The sequence below is a fragment of the Ranitomeya imitator genome, chromosome 7 (assembly GCF_032444005.1).
Source record: "Ranitomeya imitator isolate aRanImi1 chromosome 7, aRanImi1.pri, whole genome shotgun sequence".
NCBI classification, from domain to species: Eukaryota; Metazoa; Chordata; class Amphibia; order Anura; family Dendrobatidae; genus Ranitomeya; species Ranitomeya imitator.
In genome coordinates, this window is record NC_091288.1 from 86,737,044 (window position 1) to 86,762,911 (window position 25,868).

Sequence of the window (25,868 nt, forward strand, 5' to 3'; positions counted from 1 at the left end):
GTATTCGGTTTATTTGTAGTTCTCAGCATGTGCTATTTTATTATTGTTGTTTTTAATACCATTTTGTTTTAAATGTAACACTGTTTATGTTTGGAGTCCAGGGGGAGGAGTCTGGGATCCAGATGGGTCTATAAAACTCCTTCCTGTTCCACTCAGCATTAGGACCCGTTGAAGTGCCGTAGAGCACGAAACGATCGTTGTCCGTGGCTGACCCTATCCCTCCCTGCTATCCGTTTGTTTATATGTCCTAATAAAGTGATATTCACCGCAACAGGGTAAGTGCGCGCCTACTTTTTCTTTTTTGCCATATTGTTCTAATATTTCTGCATCATCAGGGATAGTCAGCATAACTGTGCCATCTTCCCTAAAATTGATGTTAGCTTCTAATTTCTTTAGGACATCAGTTCCCAACAAACATGTCGGGGCACCTCTGGCATACAAAAATCTGGATGCAAAACATTTAGGTCCTAATGAGACCTCTAGGGGCACAGTATATTGCAGTGTTCGAATTACCCCATCATAACCCTCAGCCAAAGTTGTTTGCTGTGAAACATCTTCTGGGTTCGGAAGAAAATCTTGATTCAAAATTGAGGAAGTTGCACCTGTATCTATCAAAAATGGAATCTCTCTTCCCCCCACATTCACCTGTATTATAGGTCTTCTAGCTGGTAGGGAAGTTTGTAACACATTGAGTCAATCTGAGTCTGGTATGGGACCATCCACTATGGATGTCTGTTGGGTGTCTGAGGGCTTATTCTTTGGTACAAATTTTCCTGATTTTATGTCTGCCTGCTTCTTTCTACATTCTCTCTGGAAATGTCCTGGTTTCTTGCAGTAATGACAGGGAAAATTATGTCTTGCCCTTCCACCTGTTGTGTTTGCTTGCGCTATTCTGACAGGTTTTTTCTTTTCTCTTAAATCCATAGCAATGCCCATACATCTTTGTTTCACTATCTGTGGTTGTTCTAGAGTTCTCCAATCTGGCGTAGCTGACTTGAATCTTTCCTTAATGCCTGGTTCAAGTCCCTCAATCAATTGTTTAGTATAGAGCCGGAGGACTCCTGGATCAGCAATATTTAATCCCTCATCCCTAAAGCTATCTTCCAGCTCCCGGGAATACTCATCTATGGATTGACCTGCTTTCTGCATAACTATGCCTGTGGATCCTCTCTCCCTCTGTTTTCCTTGCATGAACTGATTTAGAGCCTCTACAAACCGGTTTCCTGACTCTATCACAAAAGGTGCTCTTACATTTTCTCCTGCTGGTCTTTGAGCCTGTGTTGCTACAATCAGCTCCTGAAACATTCCCGATGGCATTTTTAGCCTACATAATTCCATTCCATCCATCCATGAACCATTATGTGTGCGAATTATTTGCTCTATATAACTAGCAAATCTATTTGGGTATCGAGTTGGATCTGGTGCATTCATAAGAAGAGACATACCCTCAGCTGGTGTCCATGGAAAATACTGCTGTGTTTCAATTTGCCTAGTAATTCTTTGATTAGGATTCTCGGGATCAGCTTCTCTCACTCCCTTTGTTATTATCCTAACAGGTGCTAATAACTGATGGCCTTTAGGGGCCCCACAGGCGGAACACTCAGTTCTCCAATCCGGATTCTGCTGGCCACAATTTTGGCATACCCATCCTTCCACCCCGCTTAACCCAGGATATAAATTTGGTATGGGTTTCCCTTCCTCTGTACCTCCTGAAGGTACAAATGGTTGAACATTCGGATCTAGATAAGGAGGAGGAACTGAATGAGTCGTAGCACAACATTTTCTCGTACCCATACTCCATTTGGAAGTGTCTGGATCATACTTCCAATTCTCCTCTTTAGCTGTTTTTGAGACCTTTATCATACAGTGTATGATTTCTTCCCACCCATTATCCCTGATAATTCCACCTCGTTCTTTACTCAGTCTTTCCCATTCAGTGCTAAACATAAGTGCTTCTGAAATTCCCAATTTTTTCTTACCCTTCTGATCTGCCTTCTGACTGTCTTTCCACATCTTTCCTGTATGATATCTTTTGCTTCTACTTGTCCTAAGACGGTTTTTGTCTGTTTATTTCCCATTTTTCTTTTCAATAATAGCTACACTTATCCTAGGTGACGTTTGGACAACCACCTCTCTGGAGTGATGTCTCGTTGCCTTCTTCCTAGGGAGCTAAAATATTGAAGGGCTGATCTGCTCCGTTCTTTCTAATGTGCAGAATAAACTTGATTCCTACAATGCACGCAAACAGGATCAGCAACACCAAACAGATCACCAAACTTTCCGTCTCTGTTATCATACTTGTCCCAGGCTCATGGACCCGTGTCCTGGGCTCATTCTATCAAACTCTTATCCAGAAATGAAGAAACAAGTTCTTAAAGAGAGTCAAGCATGGGCGGAGGTCTCCCCGAAAGGACGCAACCACATGACCCAGTTAGGCTGACTTCACTAATAAGACTTGTCCTAACAATTTCGGCTTATTGTTTTACGTACTTTTATCCTTCTTTCATAACATGCCACAACCTTCACACTGTTCACACACTGCCAGGGACAGGACTCATAAATCTATACAATATGGTAACCCGAGTTTTATAGGTATCTACTCACTACTAGACTAACCCAGCGTGACACGGCTCGTAGAGATCTTTCGGATAATACAGGGCAGATAAAAGAGAACTAATAATGTCTCTTACCTGGCCAGGTTTTTCAGTTCATTTGCCGTCCATTATCCCAGATCTCCGTTGTCCGTATCCGCAGGTGAATCTCGAGCAGATACTCTCGCCTCGGGTCCCTGTTTCGGGCGGCAAGAAATGTTGAGTCCTTTTCCGTCCCTGGCTTCCTGGATGTAGGGATCCAAGTAAATGACACGCAGCACAAAGGTTGTGTGGTCATAAACAGGGGTAGCCCCGGAGCACGCCTGCCTCACTGGGTGCTGTCCCTTCTTTATATAGTAAAAAGTTAGGCATTTACAGACATGCGCACATATTTCACAATCTCTTACAAAACAAGTCTATACTAGTGAAATGTTACAATATCTGGTATGTGGGTGAAGGACTATGATAACAAGAAGGAATGCGCGCGTGATTACTTCCATAAAAAGGAAATGTCAAGTTTGCTGTTTAGAAGCAGATTTCTCAGGAGGAAGACAAGATGGATTCTTTGGTTCAGTCTGGTCTCCACACGATAAATGTTCATTTTTTCCTTCCACATTTCATTAATTTCTGTGAAGAACTTGAAGGGTTAATACATTTCTTAAATGTGGTTTTTAGGAATTGGGGGGGGGGGGCAGTTCTTAGGATGGTGTCACTTTTGGGTATTTTCTGTCATATAGGCCCCTCAAAGTCACTTCAAATGTGATGCTGTCGCCAAAATATGGTTTTGTAAATTTTGATGGAAAATTGAGAAATTACTGGTCAAATTTTAACCCTTATAACTTCCCAACAAAAGAAATGTTTCAAAAATTGTGCTGATATAAGGTAGACATCTGGGAAATGTTATTTATTATTATTATTTTGTGTGACATAACTCTCTGATTTAAGGGCACAAAAATTAAAAGTTTGAAAATTGCAAAACTTTCAAATTGTTTGTCAAATTTTCAATATTTTCATAAATTTACACATCATATCGACTAAAATTTATCAACTAAAATGGAGTACAATATGTCACGAAGAAACATTCTCTGAGTCAGTGGGATCTGTTGAAGCGTTCCGGAGTTATTAGCTCATAAAGTGACACTGGTCAGATTTAAAATATTTGGCCTGGTCATGAAGGTCAAAATTAGCTCCATCAAAAAGGGTTACTTTGTTTAAACCTTCCATTTTCGGTGGGACCAGCCACCCATCTGATCTGCTTCCATACCGTGATGTCAGGGAAGATAGGAATCAGGCAGCTTGAGTATCAACACCTGATCCATTTCTTTAGAGGGGAGATAGGTACTCCCAAGCAGCCCTTTTTTTTTTTTTTTAACTCTCTCCCTGTTGAAAATACAAGAATAATCAGCCAAGCAGAGCTCTGATGTGTACGTAGGAGTCGGGAAAGATATTTGTTTTTCATCGATTCTGTCAGCCACCTTTACTCTTCATATATGTTATTAATAAAGGAGCTGCTACATTTTTCAAATGTTGGCAATTTATTAGTGGCCAGTTAGAAGTAGTGCGTGCGTCTTACTACAGGTTTGTGTTTGTGAAAGCCAAAAACTAATTTCCTGTTTACACAATTCTAGCACTGAGTTCCTAGACTTTTGAAAGGCAATGAACAGATAAGGAGAAAACACTGAGAGCAAGTGAATTTGGCACATATTCTGTTTATACTCTGGTGCCAGTCTGCTGCTGAGTTTAGCTAATATCAGAAAAACGTACAAATAGCGGCCCTTCATATTGTTTGGTAACATTTTGAGAAAGATAACATTTTTTACAGTTCAACCTTTGCCATAACAAATCTAATTTGCTCTTAGTAATCCATTATAACCCACATGGTCTGTTCTCACTTCAATTGTACATACAGAAAAATTAGGATTATGTGTGTGCTGAGAAAATATATTTGTAGTAAGGTGTCTGCTCGAAGACACCATCATTGCATTTTTTTTTTGTCTGTACATAGTCTTGTAGTTATAATTGAGCATTTGGGTATTTATTAACGATTTGTAGCAGAGCATCAGGTTAGCTATTATTGCAATACTAGAGGGTTGCTGGTCACCTCTCACTAACAGCAGGCCAGTGGTGGCCACAGACAGAAGAGGGCCTCTGCAAGAACAATATATGGGCTTATTGCAGTCCTATATCTCATCATAATGCACCATTCCACCTGCTTTGGACGTACAGTTGGGCCCCATAATGTCTTGGGTATGTGTGTGGCTGCTCAGGTGGCACCAATGGTATGCAGCAGACCCTAATTATTAGATATTAATTAATATTATTATTGTTATTTAAAATATATATATCTACGTTTGATGACACAGTTACAGTCAAGTTATTCAACCCACATTACAAATTAAGTTTATTAGTAACTATTTGCAAACTTTCTGCTGTTTGCAATAACCAAAAAAAGAGCAATTTACAACTAATATAACGACTGGTTTCTCCAAATTCAACATAAAATGCCCTAATTCCTCCTCCTTTGGCTGAAATAACCTGCTCCAATTATGATGCATTGCCAGACACCAGCTTCCTGTGGAATTTAGCCCATTCCTCATGGGAAATGGCTTCCAGTTCACAAATATTCTTGGGTTGTCAAGAAAGTGGTCCAACCAATTAAGAAATAAATCATTGCCTTGAACAAACAAGGAATAGGATACAACAAGATACAAAGGTAATGAGTGTTCCTGTAGATACAGTTGGAAGCAGAGATTCTGAATTCCACCAAGGACAACATCTGCAAGAGGTTTGTATGTTCTCCCCGTGTTTGCGTGGGTTTTCTCCGGTTTCCTCTCACATTCCAAAGACATACTGATAGGGAATGTAGATTGTGAGCCCCATCGGGGACAGCGATGATAATGTCTGTAATGCGCTGTGGAATATGATTCTGAGCATTTTTGCTCCACATCAGTTACATAACAGTCGCGCTATAGCATCATCTTTAGGTATGCTGGAGACCCACATGTCATACAACTTACAGGGAAATTGTCAACTGATACAGGGTAGCACGTACCATGCACTGGCTGTAGGATCTCAGTCGGGTATGTTTGACTTTGGAACAGTTTTTCAGAGAAAAACATACTTTAATAGCTGTCGGAGACCAAGACTGCGCTGTAGACTAGTCAGACAGTCGGGTCCCTGGCGGCCTCTCCCTATTGAGGGTTAGTGAAATGTCTCTGCCTATATGAGCAATATGGTAGAGACCTGTCAATTTATGGCAGTGGGCACAAGAAGTTGCCGGGGACTCACCTGTCTGACAAGTCTCCAGCTCGGTCTAGGACCTCGGCAGCTATTAAAGCATAGTTTCCTCTTAAACTCCGCAGCATTTCAGAGTCAAGCACACCTGACTGAGCTCATACAGGCAGTGCCTGCTACACGCTGCCCACAAATTGAGCTGCATGTATCAGCTGTGTTTAAAGAGTAACCGTCATTTTAGTTTATATCCCATAAATCAATAGTACACATGAAGATATGCAACTTTTTAATAGACCTTATCAGAGAAATCTGCTTCTTTCTCCTCTCGGACTGATTATTCACTCCAAAAGTCTCAATTCATGTATTCAACGAAGAAGGATTTTTGCATTACTGAAAATGAGAATGAATGATCAAGTCATAATGATGAATTTGAGAATGAATGATCCGTCTTGGTGGAGAAAGAAGCAGATTTCTCTGCTAAGATACAGCATATTACAAAGTTTTTAATTGATTTAAATAAAGATTAAAATGACGGTTACTCTTTAATATAACTGTCTAATGTAAAAAATCTCACAAAAGTTGGATGGATAACTGCAAAAATTAGGAAAAAAATATGGACGAACAGTAAAAGACACCAAATCTTGTCAGCTGGAGCCTTATTACAGCTCTGTACAGGATGAAGCAGTAATGAGACTGATAAGCTATGACTACAATATCTTCATTGACTGGTTTAAGCAGATTCCTTGTTTACCATCTGATAAAAAAACAAATAATAAAGAATTATTACAGTGAGACTTTTATCATCAGTTGTTCTTTTAGAATATTGTATATTTCCCTTTGTTTGCCCATAGAAAGGTTTGCTATTTTGACGCATTTCCATGAATAACATTACTACTACGTGTTCCTATGTTCATATTAGCTATTAATACAAAGAATTGTTTTCTTTTGTCCACAGGGATCTCTGTGCAAGTATTTAAGTGTTAACACTAATGACTGGCTGAGCTCTTGTCGGCTGGCACACTCGGTAACCAGGGGACTGGCATATCTGCACACAGAGTTATTACGAGGAGGTACTTACTGAACTTTGCTGTAACAGAAAAACTGGAAAAGAAATCAAATTGGGATTAATAATCAAATTGAGAAATGTACATATTAGTCTATTTGTGTAATCTATGTACTTGAATATGAAAGGGCTTGTCCACCCTGGGTGAAATTCTCAGCAGGCGCTGCAGCTTGCCAAATCCTCAGTGTGTGTAATGCACGCCCTGTAAGGCCACGTTCACATGTTCAGTATTCGGTCAGTATTTTACATCAGTATTTGTAAGCCAAAGCCCGGAGTGGGTGATAAATACAGAAGTGGTGACGTGTTTCTATTATACTTTTCCTCTGATTGTTCCACTCCTGGTTTTGGTGCTGAATCTGTGAACGTGGCCTTAGGATACGGCTCTGCTTGCTGTTTACAGCGGTCTTCAAGTGGCCATATATATGTGATTTGTATACTGGCGGTCACATGCCGACCAGTGTCACCTGGCTTTTCTTAATAGGATCACATGAGTCTAGTCGGCATGTGGCGTGCAAGTGTGGAAATCACATTCTTGCTGTTACATGACCTGTCACTCACATGGACGATACAGAAGAATTGAGAGTGTGCGTGTCATCACATTGAGTGTCTGCAGAATTTTCTTCTGAGACAAGACAACCCCTTAGGGTATGTGTCCACTTTCAGGATGGCCGGCGGTATCGTCGGAGCGGCTTTGCCGCTCTGCGGTAAGCCCCGCCCCCTTCTGGGACGCGATGATGCCGGATGTGTTCACAGCACACATCCGGCATCATCACACCCATCGCATAGGGCCCTGTGCTATATCTTGCGGCGACGCAGCGTCGCCGCAAGATATACGGACATGCTGCGATCTGAAAAGACGCGCAGCATGTCCGGAGTCGCAGGGCCGCCGCGTGCGTGTTACCACGCATAGTGGAGACGGGATTTCATTAAATCCCCTCCACTATGCTGTAACATCTGGACGCTGCGTGTCTGACGCTGCGTCCCTATGCAGCGTCAAACACGCAGCGTTTACTGCACGTGGACACATACCCTTAAATGTAGGGATGGAATAACCAAAAATATTCCATCAGTAACCAAACGTAAAATTAAATATTGTAATATATGGATCAGATATAGAAATTTTACATATGGGGATAACAGGTGATTTTTAGTGCAACAGTAGGACGCTGCCCTGATGGCTTGACCCTTCGTCACTGTATCACACAGGGATTATGTATTTATGGTTTTATTAAACATTGATTACAGTAAATTGTGGATTCTTCGTATGATCACGACATATGGAGACAGAAAATCATCCCAGGTGTGAAATGTGTCTGCAATTTTTTTCCAAACAGATCACTATAAACCTGCTATTTCTCACCGTGATCTGAACAGCCGTAATGTTCTTGTGAAAAGTGATGGGTCCTGTGTTATCAGCGACTTTGGCTTGTCCATGCGCCTGACGGGAAACAGGCTGGTGAGGCCGGGAGATGAAGATAACGCAGCCATTAGTGAGGTAGGACTAATGATTGCAGTATTGACAGTGGGGTTTTTTAACCGTTTCCTTTTCAGTAATGGTCTGTTCTCATTGGGCGTTTCTTGTTCAATTTATCAAAAGAGTTTAAATTACTAACCTATACTTAAAAAATACCAGATCTGTGGTTTAAGTCTACGCTCACACAGTGTTCGGCGTGCGTCCTAGTCCCGTCAGTCGCAGCAGTTGTCAGGTAAAGTGTTGACGAGTGCAAATTTTTCATTTATTTTTGTCCTCACAGTAGCCATTAACAATAAGTCATCCATTTACAATTGTTTCCCAAAGGCCTAGTTGCTGTGACGGTCAGGACGCAGCCGCGCCACTGCCGCACGTTATCAGTGTGCCGATCACCATGTGTGACATCCCTTATCAATAATCATAACTGTTCATTCCTACATGAAAAAATAATGTCAACGGTGACAGAACTTATGTTGTAATATGGCAGCGGGTGTATAACAATTGAACAGAAGGAAATCTCCATCAGGTACTTTTAAGGATCATTGCTGTAGAGACATTGGAGATTTATCAGGAATTTTTTTTTCTATCTAATTACCTTCATATTTTTTAACTCATGGAAAACCTCTGTAAATAAAATAACGTTCTTAAGACAAGGGCAAAGCCCCTTAATGAGTCCGAGGCGTCTGACAAGTGGCGTGCGCCTTCATGCATACTGAAGGCAGTGGGAGAGGAGTGGATGGTGGATAGGGTAGGCTGCGGTATGATCTCATTATCACTAAAGAGTAATTAAACTGTTATAATTTTTATGCCCCTCCATTTCTGCAAATTCTGAGACCCCCACAATTGCTCAAAAGATATCTGAGGGAATATGTACACAATGTCTTCTATATGCTGATGTACCCAAGCGAGTTTTGCCAGAGGAACATGCTTCATGTTTTTTTCTTACATCGTTTTTTTGGCTTCTCTTGTTTCCCTCTTTGCTGCGGTTTTGCCACCGCCGTTCTTTTCTTTTCTTTATGTATACGATACTGAACGATTTCCAAGTAGAATCTGCCTGAAGAATGACCAGGTCAATTCTCTTAACCGCTTTGCGGCTTATGAAGCCTCCATTATCTAAAAGAAGCTAAAACAGACTGAAGATGTGCACAGAAAGGAAATGTCCTTCAAACTGCTTCAATGTAAAATTGCTGTAAAAGTATCAGAAGTAAACACCTCAAAAACAGTTTTTACCTCGCTGCTTTGGAACAACATAATTTGTGCTATTGAAGAGTAACTAAACTTTTAACTTATTTTTCATATTTTTTAGGCTCTTTAGGCAGTTCTGTAGATGTATGGGTCCTGAGAACCCTCACAAATCACTCACAAGACCTCTGAGAAGTGCACAGATTAGGAGGCTGGAGCACACAGCTTCTGCTTTAGGGAATGCACGGAAAGTAGTATGGATTGAATAGAAAGCCCATGACTTTGACTTTCCATTGAATTTCCCAAGATGCACATTTCTTGCATCTTTTTACAGCTGGTCCACTCCGAAATCCACCTGAAAAGGTGCTTAAAATTGTGAAAAAGAATGAATGTGGGCAATACTGTGTCAAAATGACTTTAACTGATTCTTTTAGGAAGATGGTTTTAATGGCCCTCATTTGTTTGTATATTTTTCAGGCCATTGAATTTTATTTCTATTCGAGCTCAGATTATCTAGCTCTAAAAATGATTTTATAAATCAAATACATCTTGGTTTTGTGGTTAAAAGTGATTAAGATAAAATCCAAATGTGTTCAGTTTGAACATTCTTCGTCATACTCTGAGATTAGGAATTATCTCAGGGACATGTTGTCCTTGGAGACGTTTCTCTGCCCCATCTTACAGTACACGCAAGGTCACACAAAACACAGTCCACGCTCAGATCAGAATACCCTGCTCCATTACCAGGTGTCCTGACCAGAGCTTTAGGCCACGGTCACACAATCCGTATTTGGTCAATGTTTTACCTCAGTATTTGTAAGCCAAAACTAGGAGAGGAGCAATCAGAGGAAAAATATAATAGAAACACGTCACCACTTCTGTATTTATCACCCACTCCTGATTTTGGCTTACAAATACTGAGGTAAAAAAAACTCACCAAATACTGAGTTTGTGAACATGGCACTATTGCCTCAAATGTGCCTGAGGTCAGGAGACCAGGCCGCGTATTCTGATCTGAGCATGGTCTGCGTTTCATGTATGAATGAAACCATCCTTACGCTCTGGACCAGGACAAAGTATAGTAGAGGTAGGCCCAGAGCGCTACCTCAGGTGAAGCAGAAATGGCCAACATTTAAAAGACAATATCATATTGTTGCAGCGGCAATGCTGACACCACTTATCTCTACTAGTAAGGCTCCCGTCACACTAGCAGTATTTGGTCAGTATTTTACATCAGTATTTGTAAGCCAAAACCAGGAGTGGAACAATTAGAGGAAAAGTATAATAGAAACATATGCACCACTTCTGTATTTATCACCCACTCCTGGTTTTGGCTTACAAATACTGATGTAAAATACTGACCAAATACTGCTAGTGTGACGGCAGCCTAACAGAAATAGTAGAGGGCTTTTGTGCATTACATCTGGGGCAGTTTTTTCCACAAGGAAAAACAAGCAGTATGTCAGTTACTAGGTGTTTCTGCTACAAAAAATGCTCCAAATTTGACTGTTGAAGGAAAAAATAATTCATACACCAAAAAAAACCATGAAAGCGCAAGAATTTTTCAGCTAAAAAAATCTATGTCAAACAAACGTTGTGAACAATACATGAGACCAACTCTGAAACACTGTGGAATTTTGTCATCTCCCCACTCACTGGAATATTCATATAGAGTTTTTGAAGTTGATTTTGGAGCAGATTCTGATTCACAAGTCAAAAGAAAAACTGGTTCAAATACGCTTTTGAATAAGCTTTCTATTGACTTCAATGGAAAAGGCATCTACAGTTTACATTGTGCTGTTTTTTACCACAAGTTTTTTTTTCAAGTGGAAAAACTTGTCAATTCTTGAGACATTTCTGATAGAGAAACCATTTTAAATTTGACATAAATTGGATGAAGCAGAAAAATGTACCCATCCTGAAAAATCCATGTAAAAAATATTTGCACAGACGCTTAGAGCCAGTGGAATACTGCTAATCGCAGTAGACCGTGCCGCTGCTTTGAGGTCCGTGACTTATGGTCCCAGATCCATTGATGCCCCGGGTCTGAATTTTAAAGATATCAGCATCCACAGGATGCAGGTACAGTTGAATACAATGGTGTAATAGGGAACCATGAGATCCCTACTCGACCATTTAGCCTGTGCTTCTGAGACTCTGCTGCAATAAGCAAGGGGCAAGAAGACCACTTAATTTTTTATTTTGTCAGTATTTGTTAGGGGAACTGTAGAGGTCATCATAGGGTGCGTGGGAGGTGGAAGCTATAAGCGTATGATAGTGCATGTGGGGGCCATTAAACTGTATGTGGTGGCTGTGGGGCAATCATACTGTGTGATGAGGCTGAGGTGGCCATCATACTTTGTGGTTGTGTATAGGGCAATCATAATGTGAATAATGGCTGTGGGGGCATCATGCTATGTGTGGATGCTGTGGGGTCATCACACTGTGTGAGGAGCTGCAGGGCCATCATACTGTCTGTATGTGTGGGGCCATCATACTTTGTGGTTGTGTATGGGGCCATCTTATTGTGTGCAATGGTTGTGGAGGCTGTGGTGGCATCATACTGTGTGAGGAGCTGCAGTGCCATCATAATGTGCGCATGTGGGGGCCATCATACTTTGTGGGGGCCTGCGAGGGGACATCATACTGTGTGTGGGGACATCATAATGCATGGGCATATCATAATGTGTGGGTGCTGTGGTGATTCATACTATGGGATATCATACTATGTGGGGGATCACTTTGGTGGTATCATATTCTGTTGGGGATCACTATGGGGCATCATACTTGTGGGGTTCACTTTTGGGGCCTCATCATGTGTATGGGGCACTGTGGCGGCATTATACTATGTGAGAGGCAATGTTAGGGCAACATTGCATCATACTGTGTTATGGATCACTGTGGCAGAATCATGCTGTGTTGGGGGCACCGTGCGGGCATCTTACTTCTCTGGGTGCACTGTAGAGTCATCAAGCTGTGCATGTAGTGGTACTGTGGAGGCATACTGTGTGGAGAATTCATTGTTGGGATATCATACTGTCTGGGAGGGGGCATTTCTGGGTCCATGAAAGGGCACAATTACTGTGTTCATGGCACAATACGCGTCCCTTCCCTGCCTTTAAAAATTGGGCGGTACTGCACTTATGCACCAAGTTCCTGCCTGCTCCACCAAGTACTTATTTTTGGAGGACCAATTTGGACTTTTGCTATGGGGCATGATGATTTTTATGTATGCCCCTGTTTAGAGTGAAAGAAAGCCGTTGTAACCAGGAAGCCTGTCCTTGTTTATGCTGTCCATAGGTCACTCAGTAGGTATCTTGAGATTCACTTTAACAAATTGCAACTTTCAATATGGACAATAATGCATCTCTCTTACCCAATAGTGTAAAATAACACGCTGTGAGCGTGGGTGAAGTCATTATCTATTTCTAGTTTTCCACTGAACAGTAAGTGACATACTGCGTCTGGCAATTTCAACACTACCACGACAATGTATTTATTGTTTATCCGCAGGTTGGCACTATCCGTTACATGGCGCCCGAGGTCTTAGAAGGGGCAGTGAACCTGAGAGACTGTGAGTCTGCATTGAAGCAAGTGGACATGTATTCCCTGGGTTTGATCTATTGGGAAATCTTCATGAGATGCACTGACCTCTTCCCAGGTGAGATATTCAGTGGAGATATTGGAAATCGATGCCTGTTTCATATATCTTGTCTGGTGTTATTTCTGGTGTCAATTACTGCAATGCTTCTCACACTACTGTGATGATAAAAAGGTGTAAATGTAATGGAACAGCGCTGATGGATGTGTTCAATCAACTATTTCAATAGAGAAAAATCCTTATATATAGAATATATATATATATTCTATTTTAATAACAATATATGGTTGGTCAGACAATTAACTTAAGTACGGTAGATTATATATATATATATATATATATATATATATATATATATATATATATATATATATACAGGTCCTTCTCAAAAAATTAGCATATAGTGTTAAATTTCATTATTTACCATAATGTAATGATTACAATTAAACTTTCATATATTATAGATTCATTATCCACCAACTGAAATTTGTCACGTCTTTTATTGTTTTAATACTGATGATTTTGGCATACAACTCCTGATAACCCAAAAAACCTGTCTCAATAAATTAGCATATTTCACCCATCCAATCAAATAAAAGTGTTTTTTAATAACAAACAAAAAAACCATCAAATAATAATGTTCAGTTATGCACTCAATACTTGGTCGGGAATCCTTTGGCAGAAATGACTGCTTCAATGCGGCGTGGCATGGAGGCAATCAGCCTGTGACACTGCTGAGATGTTATGGAGGCCCAGGATGCTTCAATAGCGGCCTTAAGCTCATCCAGAGTGTTGGGTCTTGCGTCTCTCAACTTTCTCTTCACAATATCCCACAGATTCTCTATGGGGTTCAGGTCAGGAGAGTTGGCAGGCCAATTGAGCACAGTAATACCATGGTCAGTAAACCATTTGCCAGTGGTTTTGGCACTGTGAGCAGGTGCCAGGTCGTGCTGAAAAATGAAATCTTCATCTCCATAAAGCATTTCAGCCGATGGAAGCATGAAGTGCTCCAAAATCTCCTGATAGCTAGCTGCATTGATCCTGCCCTTGATGAAACACAGTGGACCAACACCAGCAGCTGACATGGCACCCCACACCATCACTGACTGTGGGTACTTGACACTGGACTTCAGGCATTTTGGCATTTCCTTCTCCCCAGTCTTCCTCCAGACTCTGGCACCTTGATTTCCGAATGACATGCAAAATTTGCTTTCATCAGAAAAAAGTACTTGGGACCACTTAGCAACAGTCCAGTGCTGCTTCTCTGTAGCCCATTTCGGCACCTGTAGCCCATTTCCTGCACACGCCTGTGCACGGTGGCTCTGGATGTTTCCACACCAGACTCAGTCCACTGCTTCCTCAGGTTCCCCAAGGTCTGGAATCGGTCCTTCTCCACAATCTTCCTCAGGGTCCGGTCTCCTCTTCTCGTTGTACAGTGTTTTCTGCCACATTGTTTCCTTCCAACAGACTTACCATTGAAGTGCCTTGATACAGCACTCTGGGAACAGCCTATTTGTTGAGAAATTTCTTTCTGGGTCTTACCCTCTTGCTTGAGGGTGTCAATGATGGCCTTCTTGACATCTGTCAGGTCGCTAGTCTTACCCATGATGGGGGTTTTGAGTAATGAACCAGGCAGGGAGTTTATAAAAGCCTCAGGTATCTTTTGCATGTGTTTAGAGTTAATTAGTTGATTCAGAAGATTAGGGTAATAGGTCGTTTAGAGAACCTTTTCTTGATATGCTAATTTATTGAGACAGGTTTTTTGGGTTATCAGGAGTTGTATGCCAAAATCATCAGTATTAAAACAATAAAAGACGTGACAAATTTCAGTTGGTGGATAATGAATCTATAATATATGAAAGTTTAATTGTAATCATTACATTATGGTAAATACCGTATATACTCGAGTATAAGCCGAGATTTTCAGCCCAAATTTTAGGGCTGAAAGTGCCCCCCTCGGCTTATACTCGAGTCACGGTAGCGGTGGGGTCGGCAGGTGAGGGGCTGAGGGCGCTGGGGTATACTTACCTAGTCCCAGCGATCCTCGCGCTGTCCCTGCCGTCCCACGGGCTTCGGCGCTGCAGCTTCTTCCCCTCTTCAGCGGTCACGTGGGACCGCTCATTACAGAAATGAATAAGCGGCTCCACCTCCCATAGGGGCGGAGCCGCTTATTCATTTCTCTAATCAGCGGTGCCGGTGACCGCTGATAGAGAAAGAAGCTGCAGCGCCGAAGACAGGAGGGGACAGCGCGAGGATCGCCAGGACTAGGTGAGTATGTTATATTCACCTGTCCTCGTTCCAGCCGCCGGGCGCCGATCCATCTTCCCGGCCGGCGCCTCCATCTTCCCGGCGTCTGCGCTCTGACTGATCAGGCAGAGGGCGCGATGACGCATATAGTGTGCGCAGCGCCCTCTGCCTGATCAGTCAAAGCAGAGACGCCGGGAAGATGGAGGCGCCGGAACGAGACGCCGGGAGCTGCAATCAAGGGAGGTGAGTATGTGTTTTTTTTTTTTTATTGCAGCAGCAGCAGCGGCAGCACAGATTAATGTGGAGCATCTATGGGGCACAGTGAACGGTGCAGAGCACCGTATATGGCACATCTATGGGGCACAGTGAACGGTGCAGAGCACCGTATAAGGCACAGCTAGGGGGCACAATGAACGGTGCAGAGCACCGTATAAGGCACAGCTAGGGGGCACAATGAACGGTGCAGAGCACCGTATAAGGCACAGCTAGGGGGCACAATGAACGGTGCAGAGCACCGTATAAGGCACAGCTAGGGGGCACAGTGAACGGTGCAGAGCACCGTATAAGGCACAGCTAGGGGGCACAGTGAACGGTGCAGAGCACCGTATATGGCACAGCTAGGGGGCACAATGAACGGTGCAGAGCACCGTATAAGGCACAGCTAGGGGGCACAATGAACGGTGCAGAGCACCGTATATGGCACAGCAATGGGGCACAGTGAACGGTGCAGAGCACTGTATATGGCACAGCTAGGGGGCACAGTGAACGGTGCAGAGCACTATATGGGGCACAGCTATGGGGAAATATGAATGGTGTAGAGCACTATATGGCACAGCTATGGGGAAATAATGATCTATTTTTATTTTTGAAATTCACCGGTAAATGCTGCATTTCCACCCTAGGCTTATACTCGAGTCAATAAGTTTTCCCAGTTTTTTGTGGCAAAATTAGGGGGGTCGGCTTATACTCGGGTCGGCTTATACTCGAGTATATACGGTAATGAAATTTAACACTATATGCTAATTTTTTGAGAAGGACCTGTGTATGTATATATATATATATATATATATATATATATATATATATATATATATATATATACAGCGGGGCAAAAAAGTATTTAGTCAGTCAGCAATAGTGCAAGTTCCACCACTTAAAAAGATGAGAGGCGTCTGTAATTTACATCATAGGTAGACCTCAACTATGGGAGACAAACTGAGAAAAAAAATCCAGAAAATCACATTGTCTGTTTTTTTATCATTTTTTTTTGCATATTATGGTGGAAAATAAGTATTTGGTCAGAAACAAACAATCAAGATTTTTGGCTCTCACAGACCTGTAACTTCTTCTTTAAGAGTCTCCTCTTTCCTCCACTCATTGCCTGTAGTAATGGCACCTGTTTAAACTTGTTATCAGTATAAAAAGACACCTGTGCACACCCTCAAACAGTCTGACTCCAAACTCCACTATGGTGAAGACCAAAGAGCTGTCAAAGGACACCAGAAACAAAATTGTAGCCCTGCACCAGGCTGGGAAGACTGAATCTGCAATAGCCAACCAGCTTGGAGTGAGGAAATCAACAGTGGGAGCAATAATTAGAAAATGGAAGACATACAAGACCACTGATAATCTCCCTCGATCTGGGGCTCCACGCAAAATCCCACCCCGTGGGGTCAGAATGATCACAAGAACGGTGAGCAATAATCCCAGAACCACGCGGGGGGACCTAGTGAATGAACTGCAGAGAGCTGGGACCAATGTAACAAGGCCTACCATAAGTAACACACTACGCCATCATGGACTCAGATCCTGCAGTGCCAGACGTGTCCCACTGCTTAAGCCAGTACATGTCCGGGCCCGTCTGAAGTTTGCTAGAGAGCATTTGGATGATCCAGAGGAGTTTTGGGAGAATGTCCTATGGTCTGATGAAACCAAACTGGAACTGTTTGGTAGAAACACAACTTGTCGTGTTTGGAGGAAAAAGAATACTGAGTTGCATCCATCAAACACCATACCTACTGTAAAGCATGGTGGTGGAAACATCATGCTTAAGGGCTGTTTCTCTGCAAAGGGGCCAGGACGACTGATCCGGGTACATGAAAGAATGAATGGGGCCATGTATCGTAAGATTTTGAGTGCAAACCTCCTTCCATCAGCAAGGGCATTGAAGATGAAACGTGGCTGGGTCTTTCAACATGACAATGATCCAAAGCACACCACCAGGGCAACGAAGGAGTGGCTTTGTAAGAAGCATTTCAAGGTCCTGGAGTTGCCTAGCCAGTCTCTAGATCTCAACCCTATAGAAAACCTTTGGAGGGAGTTGAAAGTCCGTGTTGCCAAGCGAAAAGCCAAAAACATCACTGCTCTAGAGGAGATCTGCATGGAGGAATGGGCCAACATACCAACAACAGTGTGTGGCAACCTTGTGAAGACTTACAGAAAACGTTTGACCTCTGTCATTGCCAACAAAGGATATATTACAAAGTATTGAGATGAAATTTTGTTTCTGACCAAATACTTATTTTCCACCATAATATGCAAATAAAATGTTAAAAAAACAGACAATGTGATTTTCTGGATTTTTTTTTCTCAGTTTGTCTCCCATAGTTGAGGTCTACCTATGATGTAAATTACAGACACCTCTCATCTTTTTAAGTGGTGGAACTTGCACTATTGCTGACTGACTAAATACTTTTTTGCCCCACTGTATATATATATATATATATATATATATATATATAATCTACTTAAATTAATTATCTGACCAACCATATATTGTTATTAAAATAGATGACAATATCAGAACATGTCATATAATTTCTCCCAGATCTTGATTTTGGAACGCCTGTCTGTTTTACTTTGTATCATACAGTAGCTGGAATTCCATATAGAGCAATGCTATAGTATATACCTAAACTTGAAATGCCCCATGAGAAGGAGTGGATCAATTATAAAATATGGAAATCCTGTTATAACATCCTGTGCCAGTTACAATATAAGCAAATAAACACAGAAAAAGGAAGCACAGCTCTGTAGGTAGTAAGATATATGCAAACCTTCAATATATGAATTTTTTTAAAGTCCGTCTCACTCAGACTAATAATAATAATAATAATAATTTTTATTTATATAGCGCCAACATATTCCGCAGCGCTTTACAAATTATAGAGGGGACTTGCACAGACAAGGCCAGTCTGAACAAATGAGTTTTTAGGGCACGCTTAAAACTGTGGGGATTGGGGATTAATCGCATTAACCTAGGTAGTGCAGTCCAAAGAATCGGCGCAGCACGTGTAAAGTCTTGGAGACGGGAGTGGGAGGTTCTGATTATTGAGGATGCTAACCTGAGATCATTAGCGGCTAATACCAAGATAAACATTATGAGACATATATGATTGTGTTGGAGGCAATATTTCATTCTCATACATTTCTAAGTTAAATTTATCAATGTTTTACACCATTTATTGCACTATTATTAGTATATACATCAAAAGATAAAATAACGAGGAAAGGAGATGGTTAACTTTTCCTGTAAAGTAACAAGGTCACATACTCTAGACTGGCCATAGCTGTCTTAAAAAAGGTACAGATGTACAATCCAGGTATATTGGAACTATTTTTAATTTATATGAAAATTTATCTGTGCACAACTTGTAAAAAGTTGCAATTTGTGCAACATTTCATGATTAATATGCAACTATTGGAACATTGGTCTGCTTTTATCAAACATTGGAAAGCGAACTATCATACAAAAAAATTGTCCAGTGTGACTGATAAATGTGGAGTTGACTTGGGTGTGCTAAAGATTTGGCACAAATTACTCTATTTTTGATCAATGTGGTCTTATAACTCTATACCAGGAGACTTGACTTTCTCTCTTACACCTAGGCCTTTAACACTAGGACTACTGGTATGGTCATTTTGACTACTTGCACTTCAGTAGTTCTAGTCGGGGTCACGAGTCCAGTAGTCCTAGTGTTAAAATGTACTGGTGGTAGGTGGGATACAGGTTTATTTTTTCTTTAAAGAGGATGTCCAGGAAGTATGCCTATCACATACTAGCAGTCACATGATCGCTCGGTCTTGCCGCCGGCATGGGAGAATTCTTAAGCTAAGTTCACACTAGGTGTTTTTGCAGTCTATGAGATATCAGAAATCTCATGCACACACCTTGGTTTTTTTGTCATCAGGAGTTTGTGCTTTGCATGTTTTTTTGCACAACAGAACATGTCACTTCTTTCAGCGTTTTTTTCACCATTTTTAACCCATTGAAATGAATGGGTGGTGAAAAATGCTGAAAAAACGCACCAAAAAGGCAGGTATCATGTTTTGCTGTATTTTGTGTGCCAAAACCTGATTCTATTGAATAGGACTTTTTTTTCAACACTAAATGTTATCAGCATGCAGAAGAGACAAAGCTAGCATGCCAAAATCTCCCATGTACAAAATGAGCAATTTCTATAAGAAATACATTAGGAAATTGCTGTGCATTCAGCTAATATCTAGCATATGTTCATCAAAGATAACCTGTCACCGCAGAGATCTGGCTCCATGTCTTTCTTTTCACTGGAAAACAGCCTTATCGAACTCCTTATGTTTCACGTAAACTGCAACAGATAGCAAGATGTAGATGTAATCTTCCTCTTGTTTCCCTGTCAGTTGCACTAAAGTTTCTGAAATACCTCTGTCATAGAGGTCAAGTAACTGTATATGCCTTGTACTAAAGGACAACCACAGTCCATGACCAGCAAATCTGCAGTGCCGTCATGTTTCCCAGCAGTGTGCACTGATGCTTGTTTTATCTGCAGCTGTCATACCTGCTTAATATGCTAAAATTTAGAATAATAATCAAATATATAATTGCCTAGAATACTACTTCCTGCAGTTTGTGCCAACTTCCGTGGCTTTGTCCGGAGCTAATGTCCGGAGCTAATGTCCGGAGCTAATGTCCGGAGCTAATGTCCGGAGATTAATTGCCTAGAATACTACTTCCTGCAATTTGTGCCAACTTCCGTGGCTTTGTCCGGAGCTAATGTCCGGAGCTAATGTCCGGAGCTAATGTCCGGAGCTAATGTCCGGAGCTAATGTCCTGAGATAAGTGACGTCAACAGTGTCCAGTGTCTGATTGGTTGCCGCCTGCTGCGAGCGACCAATCAGAAACGTGCCGTACTGTGACACACTCCGCCCGCCATTTTGGTGTGATTTTTGAATTTTTACCTCACAGCAAGTTTCTACTGCGTGGAGGCGGGCCCAGTGACGTTGCTCTTCAAGCTCCTGCCGAATTTCGTCAAAAAAATGATAATACCATTTACCAAAACTATATATATTTAGTTGTGAAGTGGTTCAGTGACATTTTCACACCAATTTTGAACTTTTGTTTGGTGTTTTCTCCATATACTGCCTATTATTTTTGTTCTTTCTTACTATTATTTATTAATTGTATTATTCTTACATTTGAATAAATAAAGTATATATGGATTCTATTCTCCCGATTCTTTAGAATCGGGCTGCCATCTAGTAGATAATAATAGTAGAAATAAAGCTACATGGCGACTCTGGCCACAAACCAGGTCAACTCCCCAAAGATCTCTGCTACATAATGCTGCAAGGTACTGCAACAAGCAAGTCCCAAAAAGTCAGAACCAGTTGGAATTGTACGCGACTTGCTTACCCCTGTTCCTTGCGGGTCACAATGTGAGCCTTTCACTTGCATTATGCGTTGGAGAAAGCAGTGCTATTCAGTAAAACTTTGGCTGTGTGACCTGTGTGGTACAACAGCAATTCTCACACAAGTCGCCAGGGCCGTATTTAGATTTTCTGCTGCCCTAGGCACTTTTAGTGCTGCCTCCCCCTTTGGTGAGTATGACACTATCGGCAGTGACTTTGCCATAAATCGCTGATGTGAAAGGAGCCTTTTGCAGCAGATTCATCAGTTTTTCCGCATCTGCCGCGTAACGGATCACTTACAGCAACACTGCGTTCGGCCTCATACATTCCACATGGGACTTGCGGACATGTGCGGCACTTGCGGTTTTGCCGCGATCCGGAAAATGCGGTAGTTGCAGCAATGGAAAAAAATACTGCTAGCAGTGTTTTTTTATATCACCGCAAGTGCAAAATCGCAATTGCCGCACATGTCCGCAAGTAGCCATCACTACCTGTCCCTGCACCTTGCTAACTCATCCCTAACCATCCCTCTCTGACCTAAAACTACACTATAAAGCTTTAGGAAAATAATTAACTGGCATATTCCTATGATAATGAGGACTCCAGGCTACGGCGTAGACCGAGACGGGCAGTCTCCGGGTCTCCAGTCTCTCTGTGCACACCCTCAGTCCCTGCCTCACTGCCTGTGCACAGACCTCGCTCCACCGGCCCTCAAGTGCCTAGTGGCAAATACAGCCCTGGGTGAGTATGACGTCTTCAGGAGGGGGGGGGGGGGGAAGGAGGGAGGGAGGAGGGCACTTGACCCCGGACTTTTATAATAAAAAAAAAGAAAAAACCTTGCTCAAGTGCTCCCCCCGCATCCTGCCGCCCTAGGCACGTGACCTCAAGTGCCTAGTGGCAAATACGGCACTGCAAGTCGCATAACCAAAAATATTCACTCGACTATTTTATGACTGCAATTTTAGTGTGAAAAAGTCACAAGCAAGTTGCAGTCGCATATGATTTGCATTGAAGTCCAGGTCGCAGTTCGTCACCATAGGACATCATTAGATGTGATGTTGCAATTCGAGAACATGATCTCATTGTTGCACAACACATGTCGCTTAGTAGAAATCAGACATATGGATGAGGCATTATTGGTATTTGATGAACATATTCCTTTCCTCCTGTTGTATACACAGTGAGTCAACAGTTTTTGTCTAGCAAGGAAAGTTCACAGGGAATATACAAACGAATAACGAGACTTGAAGATTAGATCATTGTGCAGCAGGAGAGCAGGAAGGACCACAGGCTGCAGTTATACAGTCATAGTAGGTTAATGGGGTTGTCCAGGCTTGGGGTTCAAGTCTGCAGTCACTTTATGTGGTTCTCCAATGTCGTCGCCGGGAGCTGCCATACACATGTACATGTAATTTGCATACATGTGGTCACATACCGACTAGACGTGCGCGGCCTCACTCAATACAAGTGAAGTGGACACATGTAGTCGGAAAGTGGCTGGAAGTATGCAAATCGTATACTTGCAGTTGCATGACTGCTCCCGTTGCTGACACCGGAGAATCATCATAGCATGCACTGTGTGTTCTCTGAGGATTCACATGTCTGCAGTTACATAGAGTGACTGCAGACTTGTACCCTAAGGCTGAACAACCCCTTTAGTGGATTATATGGCACATTAATTTACTACTAAACTGCTATAATCTTCCGCTTAGGTTGAACTTCACCATAGCAGGTTTTACATGGGTGCAACTTGGCCGTTTGTCAGCACCTGCACTCCAGTTTTAACACCTTAAAGTGATTGCCAAGAGTTCTTCTATGGGTAGAATTGCAAAGTGCTTGTAAAAAACAAGCAACTTTGCAATTCATTACTTATTAAAAGTCCTGTCTGATTGAGCAGCCTAAGGCTACGTGCACACGTTGCAGATTTGATGCAGATTACCATGTAAACGTATGGAAAACAAAATGCACAGTGCACATGCTGCGGAAAAAAACCGCGCGGAAACGCAGCGTTGTTTTTCCCGCAGCATGTCAATTGTGCGGATTCCGCAGAGGTTTACACCTCCTCCATAATAGGAATCCTCAGGTGTAAAACTGCAGGTGGCATCTGCCCAAAAACCGCGGTAAATCTGCGGGTAATCCGCAGTGCGGTTTACCTGTGGATTTTGCAAAAACAGTGCATAAAAATAAGCACACCTATCCGCAACGTGTGCACATAGCCTTAGGCTATTAAAATGTCATAGAGCCATCATTTGTATTGATACATTACATACATGCGGGAACTGCCCAAAATGCCTTGTGCGGCTGCAGAATGGGCAAGCGCTAGTGTTATACTGCCATCTTGTGCTGAAAAGCAGTACTACAGCTGTGTTAATTTTGTACACTCTTCAACACTGAAACTGCAAGACCAAGAAGGAAAGTCATGGAGTTATGGAAATTACAGGACTGATATACATGGTAATGATATGCAAATGATGAAAAACTAGAACTATCGAGTATGAGCGCTATGTGCTGAAATACAGTACATGCACTTACATGATTTGCGTAGGTTTTTAATTCTAGGTTGAGGAATGTTCTGTCACGCCGGATTCACTTGGACATGTAAATCATCAAGATCCATTGCTGGCAGCTCCCTTTGCAATTGCAGCCCAGTGATGTTGAGGATGTGTTTGATGGGAGACAAGTCTAGAGACGTTGCAGCACAAGGTTGCACTTGTAGGCCATTTAGGCTGCTCACAGTAGCACGAGCAACATGAGGTTTGGCGTTGACAAGTTGAAAAACGACTCCTGGGATACTTTGGAGAATTGGCCAAATCCAATGTAATGCTGAGCCATTAGTGTACCCAGAATGAAGACTAGAGAGGTCGGACTACATTATGCCACCACACACCATATTCCTGGGAGTAGTACCAGTGTGATGATCCCCTGTGAATGCCTCTCCCTGGCATTTCCCACTTGGTCACCAAACCAATCTCCAGATATCTTTGTATTCAAGACAAAGTCAGGACTCATCACTGAAGAAGATAGACCTTAATTTGTAGACCATGTGTGTAAAGCCTTGAAGCCATGTTCAATAGGAAACATTGCATCAGTCCTATTCTGTGATTATGTTGTGGGACGGCAGAATTTACTGTAGCCAGGTCCCTCTAGTCTTCATTCCAGGTACACTACCACCTCATCATTACACTGATTTGGTCATGGAACAAGTGATAAGGCCAAAGGGTCCCACAAATCATTTTTCAACATGACAATGCCAGGGTGGATGTTACTTGTGTTACTGTGAGCAGCCGGCGTGGCCTAAATCTGCTATCATGGCCTGCAGCACTTCCAGACTTGTCTCCCAACAAGCATGCATGAGTTGTCATTGGTCAGAAATTACCATGTTTTGAAAATGTTTTTTGCATTTTTTCATTATTTGCATATCATTAACATGTCTATTGGACCTGTTATTTCCATCAATCCATGAGCTTTCATTTTGGTGCATATAGACAGGTCACTTTGCACTCTCTGCATATTACTGCAATATATGATATTGTATGGTAAAAAGTGCAGAAATCCATTTTTGCAGTTTCCTAAACTATATATAAAGATAAAGTTGCCCAAAATTCCACATGACCTCTTTTTTCTGGCAACAGAACTGCTGAGTTTTTCTAGGAGAAGCCTTTTTAAGAAAGTGCCGTAGTCTTTTTCCTGTTTTTGAGTTGACTGCCGCCAGCATCTTTCTTCTATAATTTGTGCTATAACTAGTGACCGACGACCTAGCGGAAGCTGCCTGAAGAAAGAACTTTCTACTTTTTTTTTTTACTGCTTCACGGTTTCTGAACCCTTACGCTGTTAAAAGAAGTCACTAAAGACTAAAGTACAGAGCAATGTCGCTTTTACAATGCTGTGCACGATGTACATTGCTTTGCGACAGGTTTACTGCAATTTTTTCGACGAGTTCCAGCGGAATCTGCCTGAAAAAGACGCCATTTGCACATACTCAAAACTACGATTTTAACATGAATGGAAAAAACTTGTAAAGAGCCTTTGGTTAAAAAAAAAAAAAGACGTGAAAACAGTCACAGGCTATATAATGTGTCTGTGTGACATCCGTTTTTTCACACAGGAATAACAGATGATTCAGGACACAGCAAGTCAGATTTGCTAAGGTTGTGTTCACACAAGGTGCATTTTTGCCACAATTGATGCAGCCTAAAGCAATGACACCTGAAAACCCCACAGGTATCAGTATCTGCCATCACTGCTATTAGTACTTGTTTCTGTGACTAAAGACCTGGAACTGTCAAATCCCACCGAGTGCAATGGATTCATGGAAGTCATTAGTCAGCAAGATCCAACGAATGTTACTTGTACTAACGATTTACAGGCAATTACTATTCTGTGGACACAACCATAGTCAGGGATGAGTGCTCACCACAAAGCCCAGTGTGGGTCTCAGGGTGAAATAGTCAATGTATCAATGGTTTATATGTTATTGTGAAACAACAATGCTTTCTACTGCACTCCATGACTGACGCAATTATCTGTGTACAGGTGAATCTGTGCCCGAGTATCAGATGGCATTTCAGACAGAAGCAGGGAACCACCCTTCATTTGAAGACATGCAAGTATTGGTGTCCAGAGAAAAGCAAAGACCAAAGTTTCCAGAGGCATGGAAGGAGAACAGCCTGGTAAGCTGCTAATCTGAATGCATGCTTCAATGTATACAATGTAGTTGTAGTTTGCATTGGGCTATGAGGTGGTCGGAAGCTCCATCAGCTTCTGAGCTAAGAAGAAATCACTCAGCACGGCATCCTGAAATTATCTGCTTCC

General features: G+C 42.0%; 1 protein-coding gene across 1 annotated transcript in view; it reads left to right on the forward strand.

Annotated features, from left to right (window-relative positions):
- The window catches only part of BMPR2 (bone morphogenetic protein receptor type 2), a 239,167-nt gene that overhangs the window by 190,448 nt on the left and 22,851 nt on the right, over positions 1-25,868 (forward strand). Inside the window, exons 7-10 of the mRNA XM_069733577.1 lie at positions 6,781-6,895; positions 8,223-8,383; positions 13,055-13,202; positions 25,590-25,726. Coding sequence (XP_069589678.1) covers positions 6,781-6,895; positions 8,223-8,383; positions 13,055-13,202; positions 25,590-25,726 — 561 coding nt within the window. The remainder of the gene's footprint in view (positions 1-6,780; positions 6,896-8,222; positions 8,384-13,054; positions 13,203-25,589; positions 25,727-25,868) is intronic.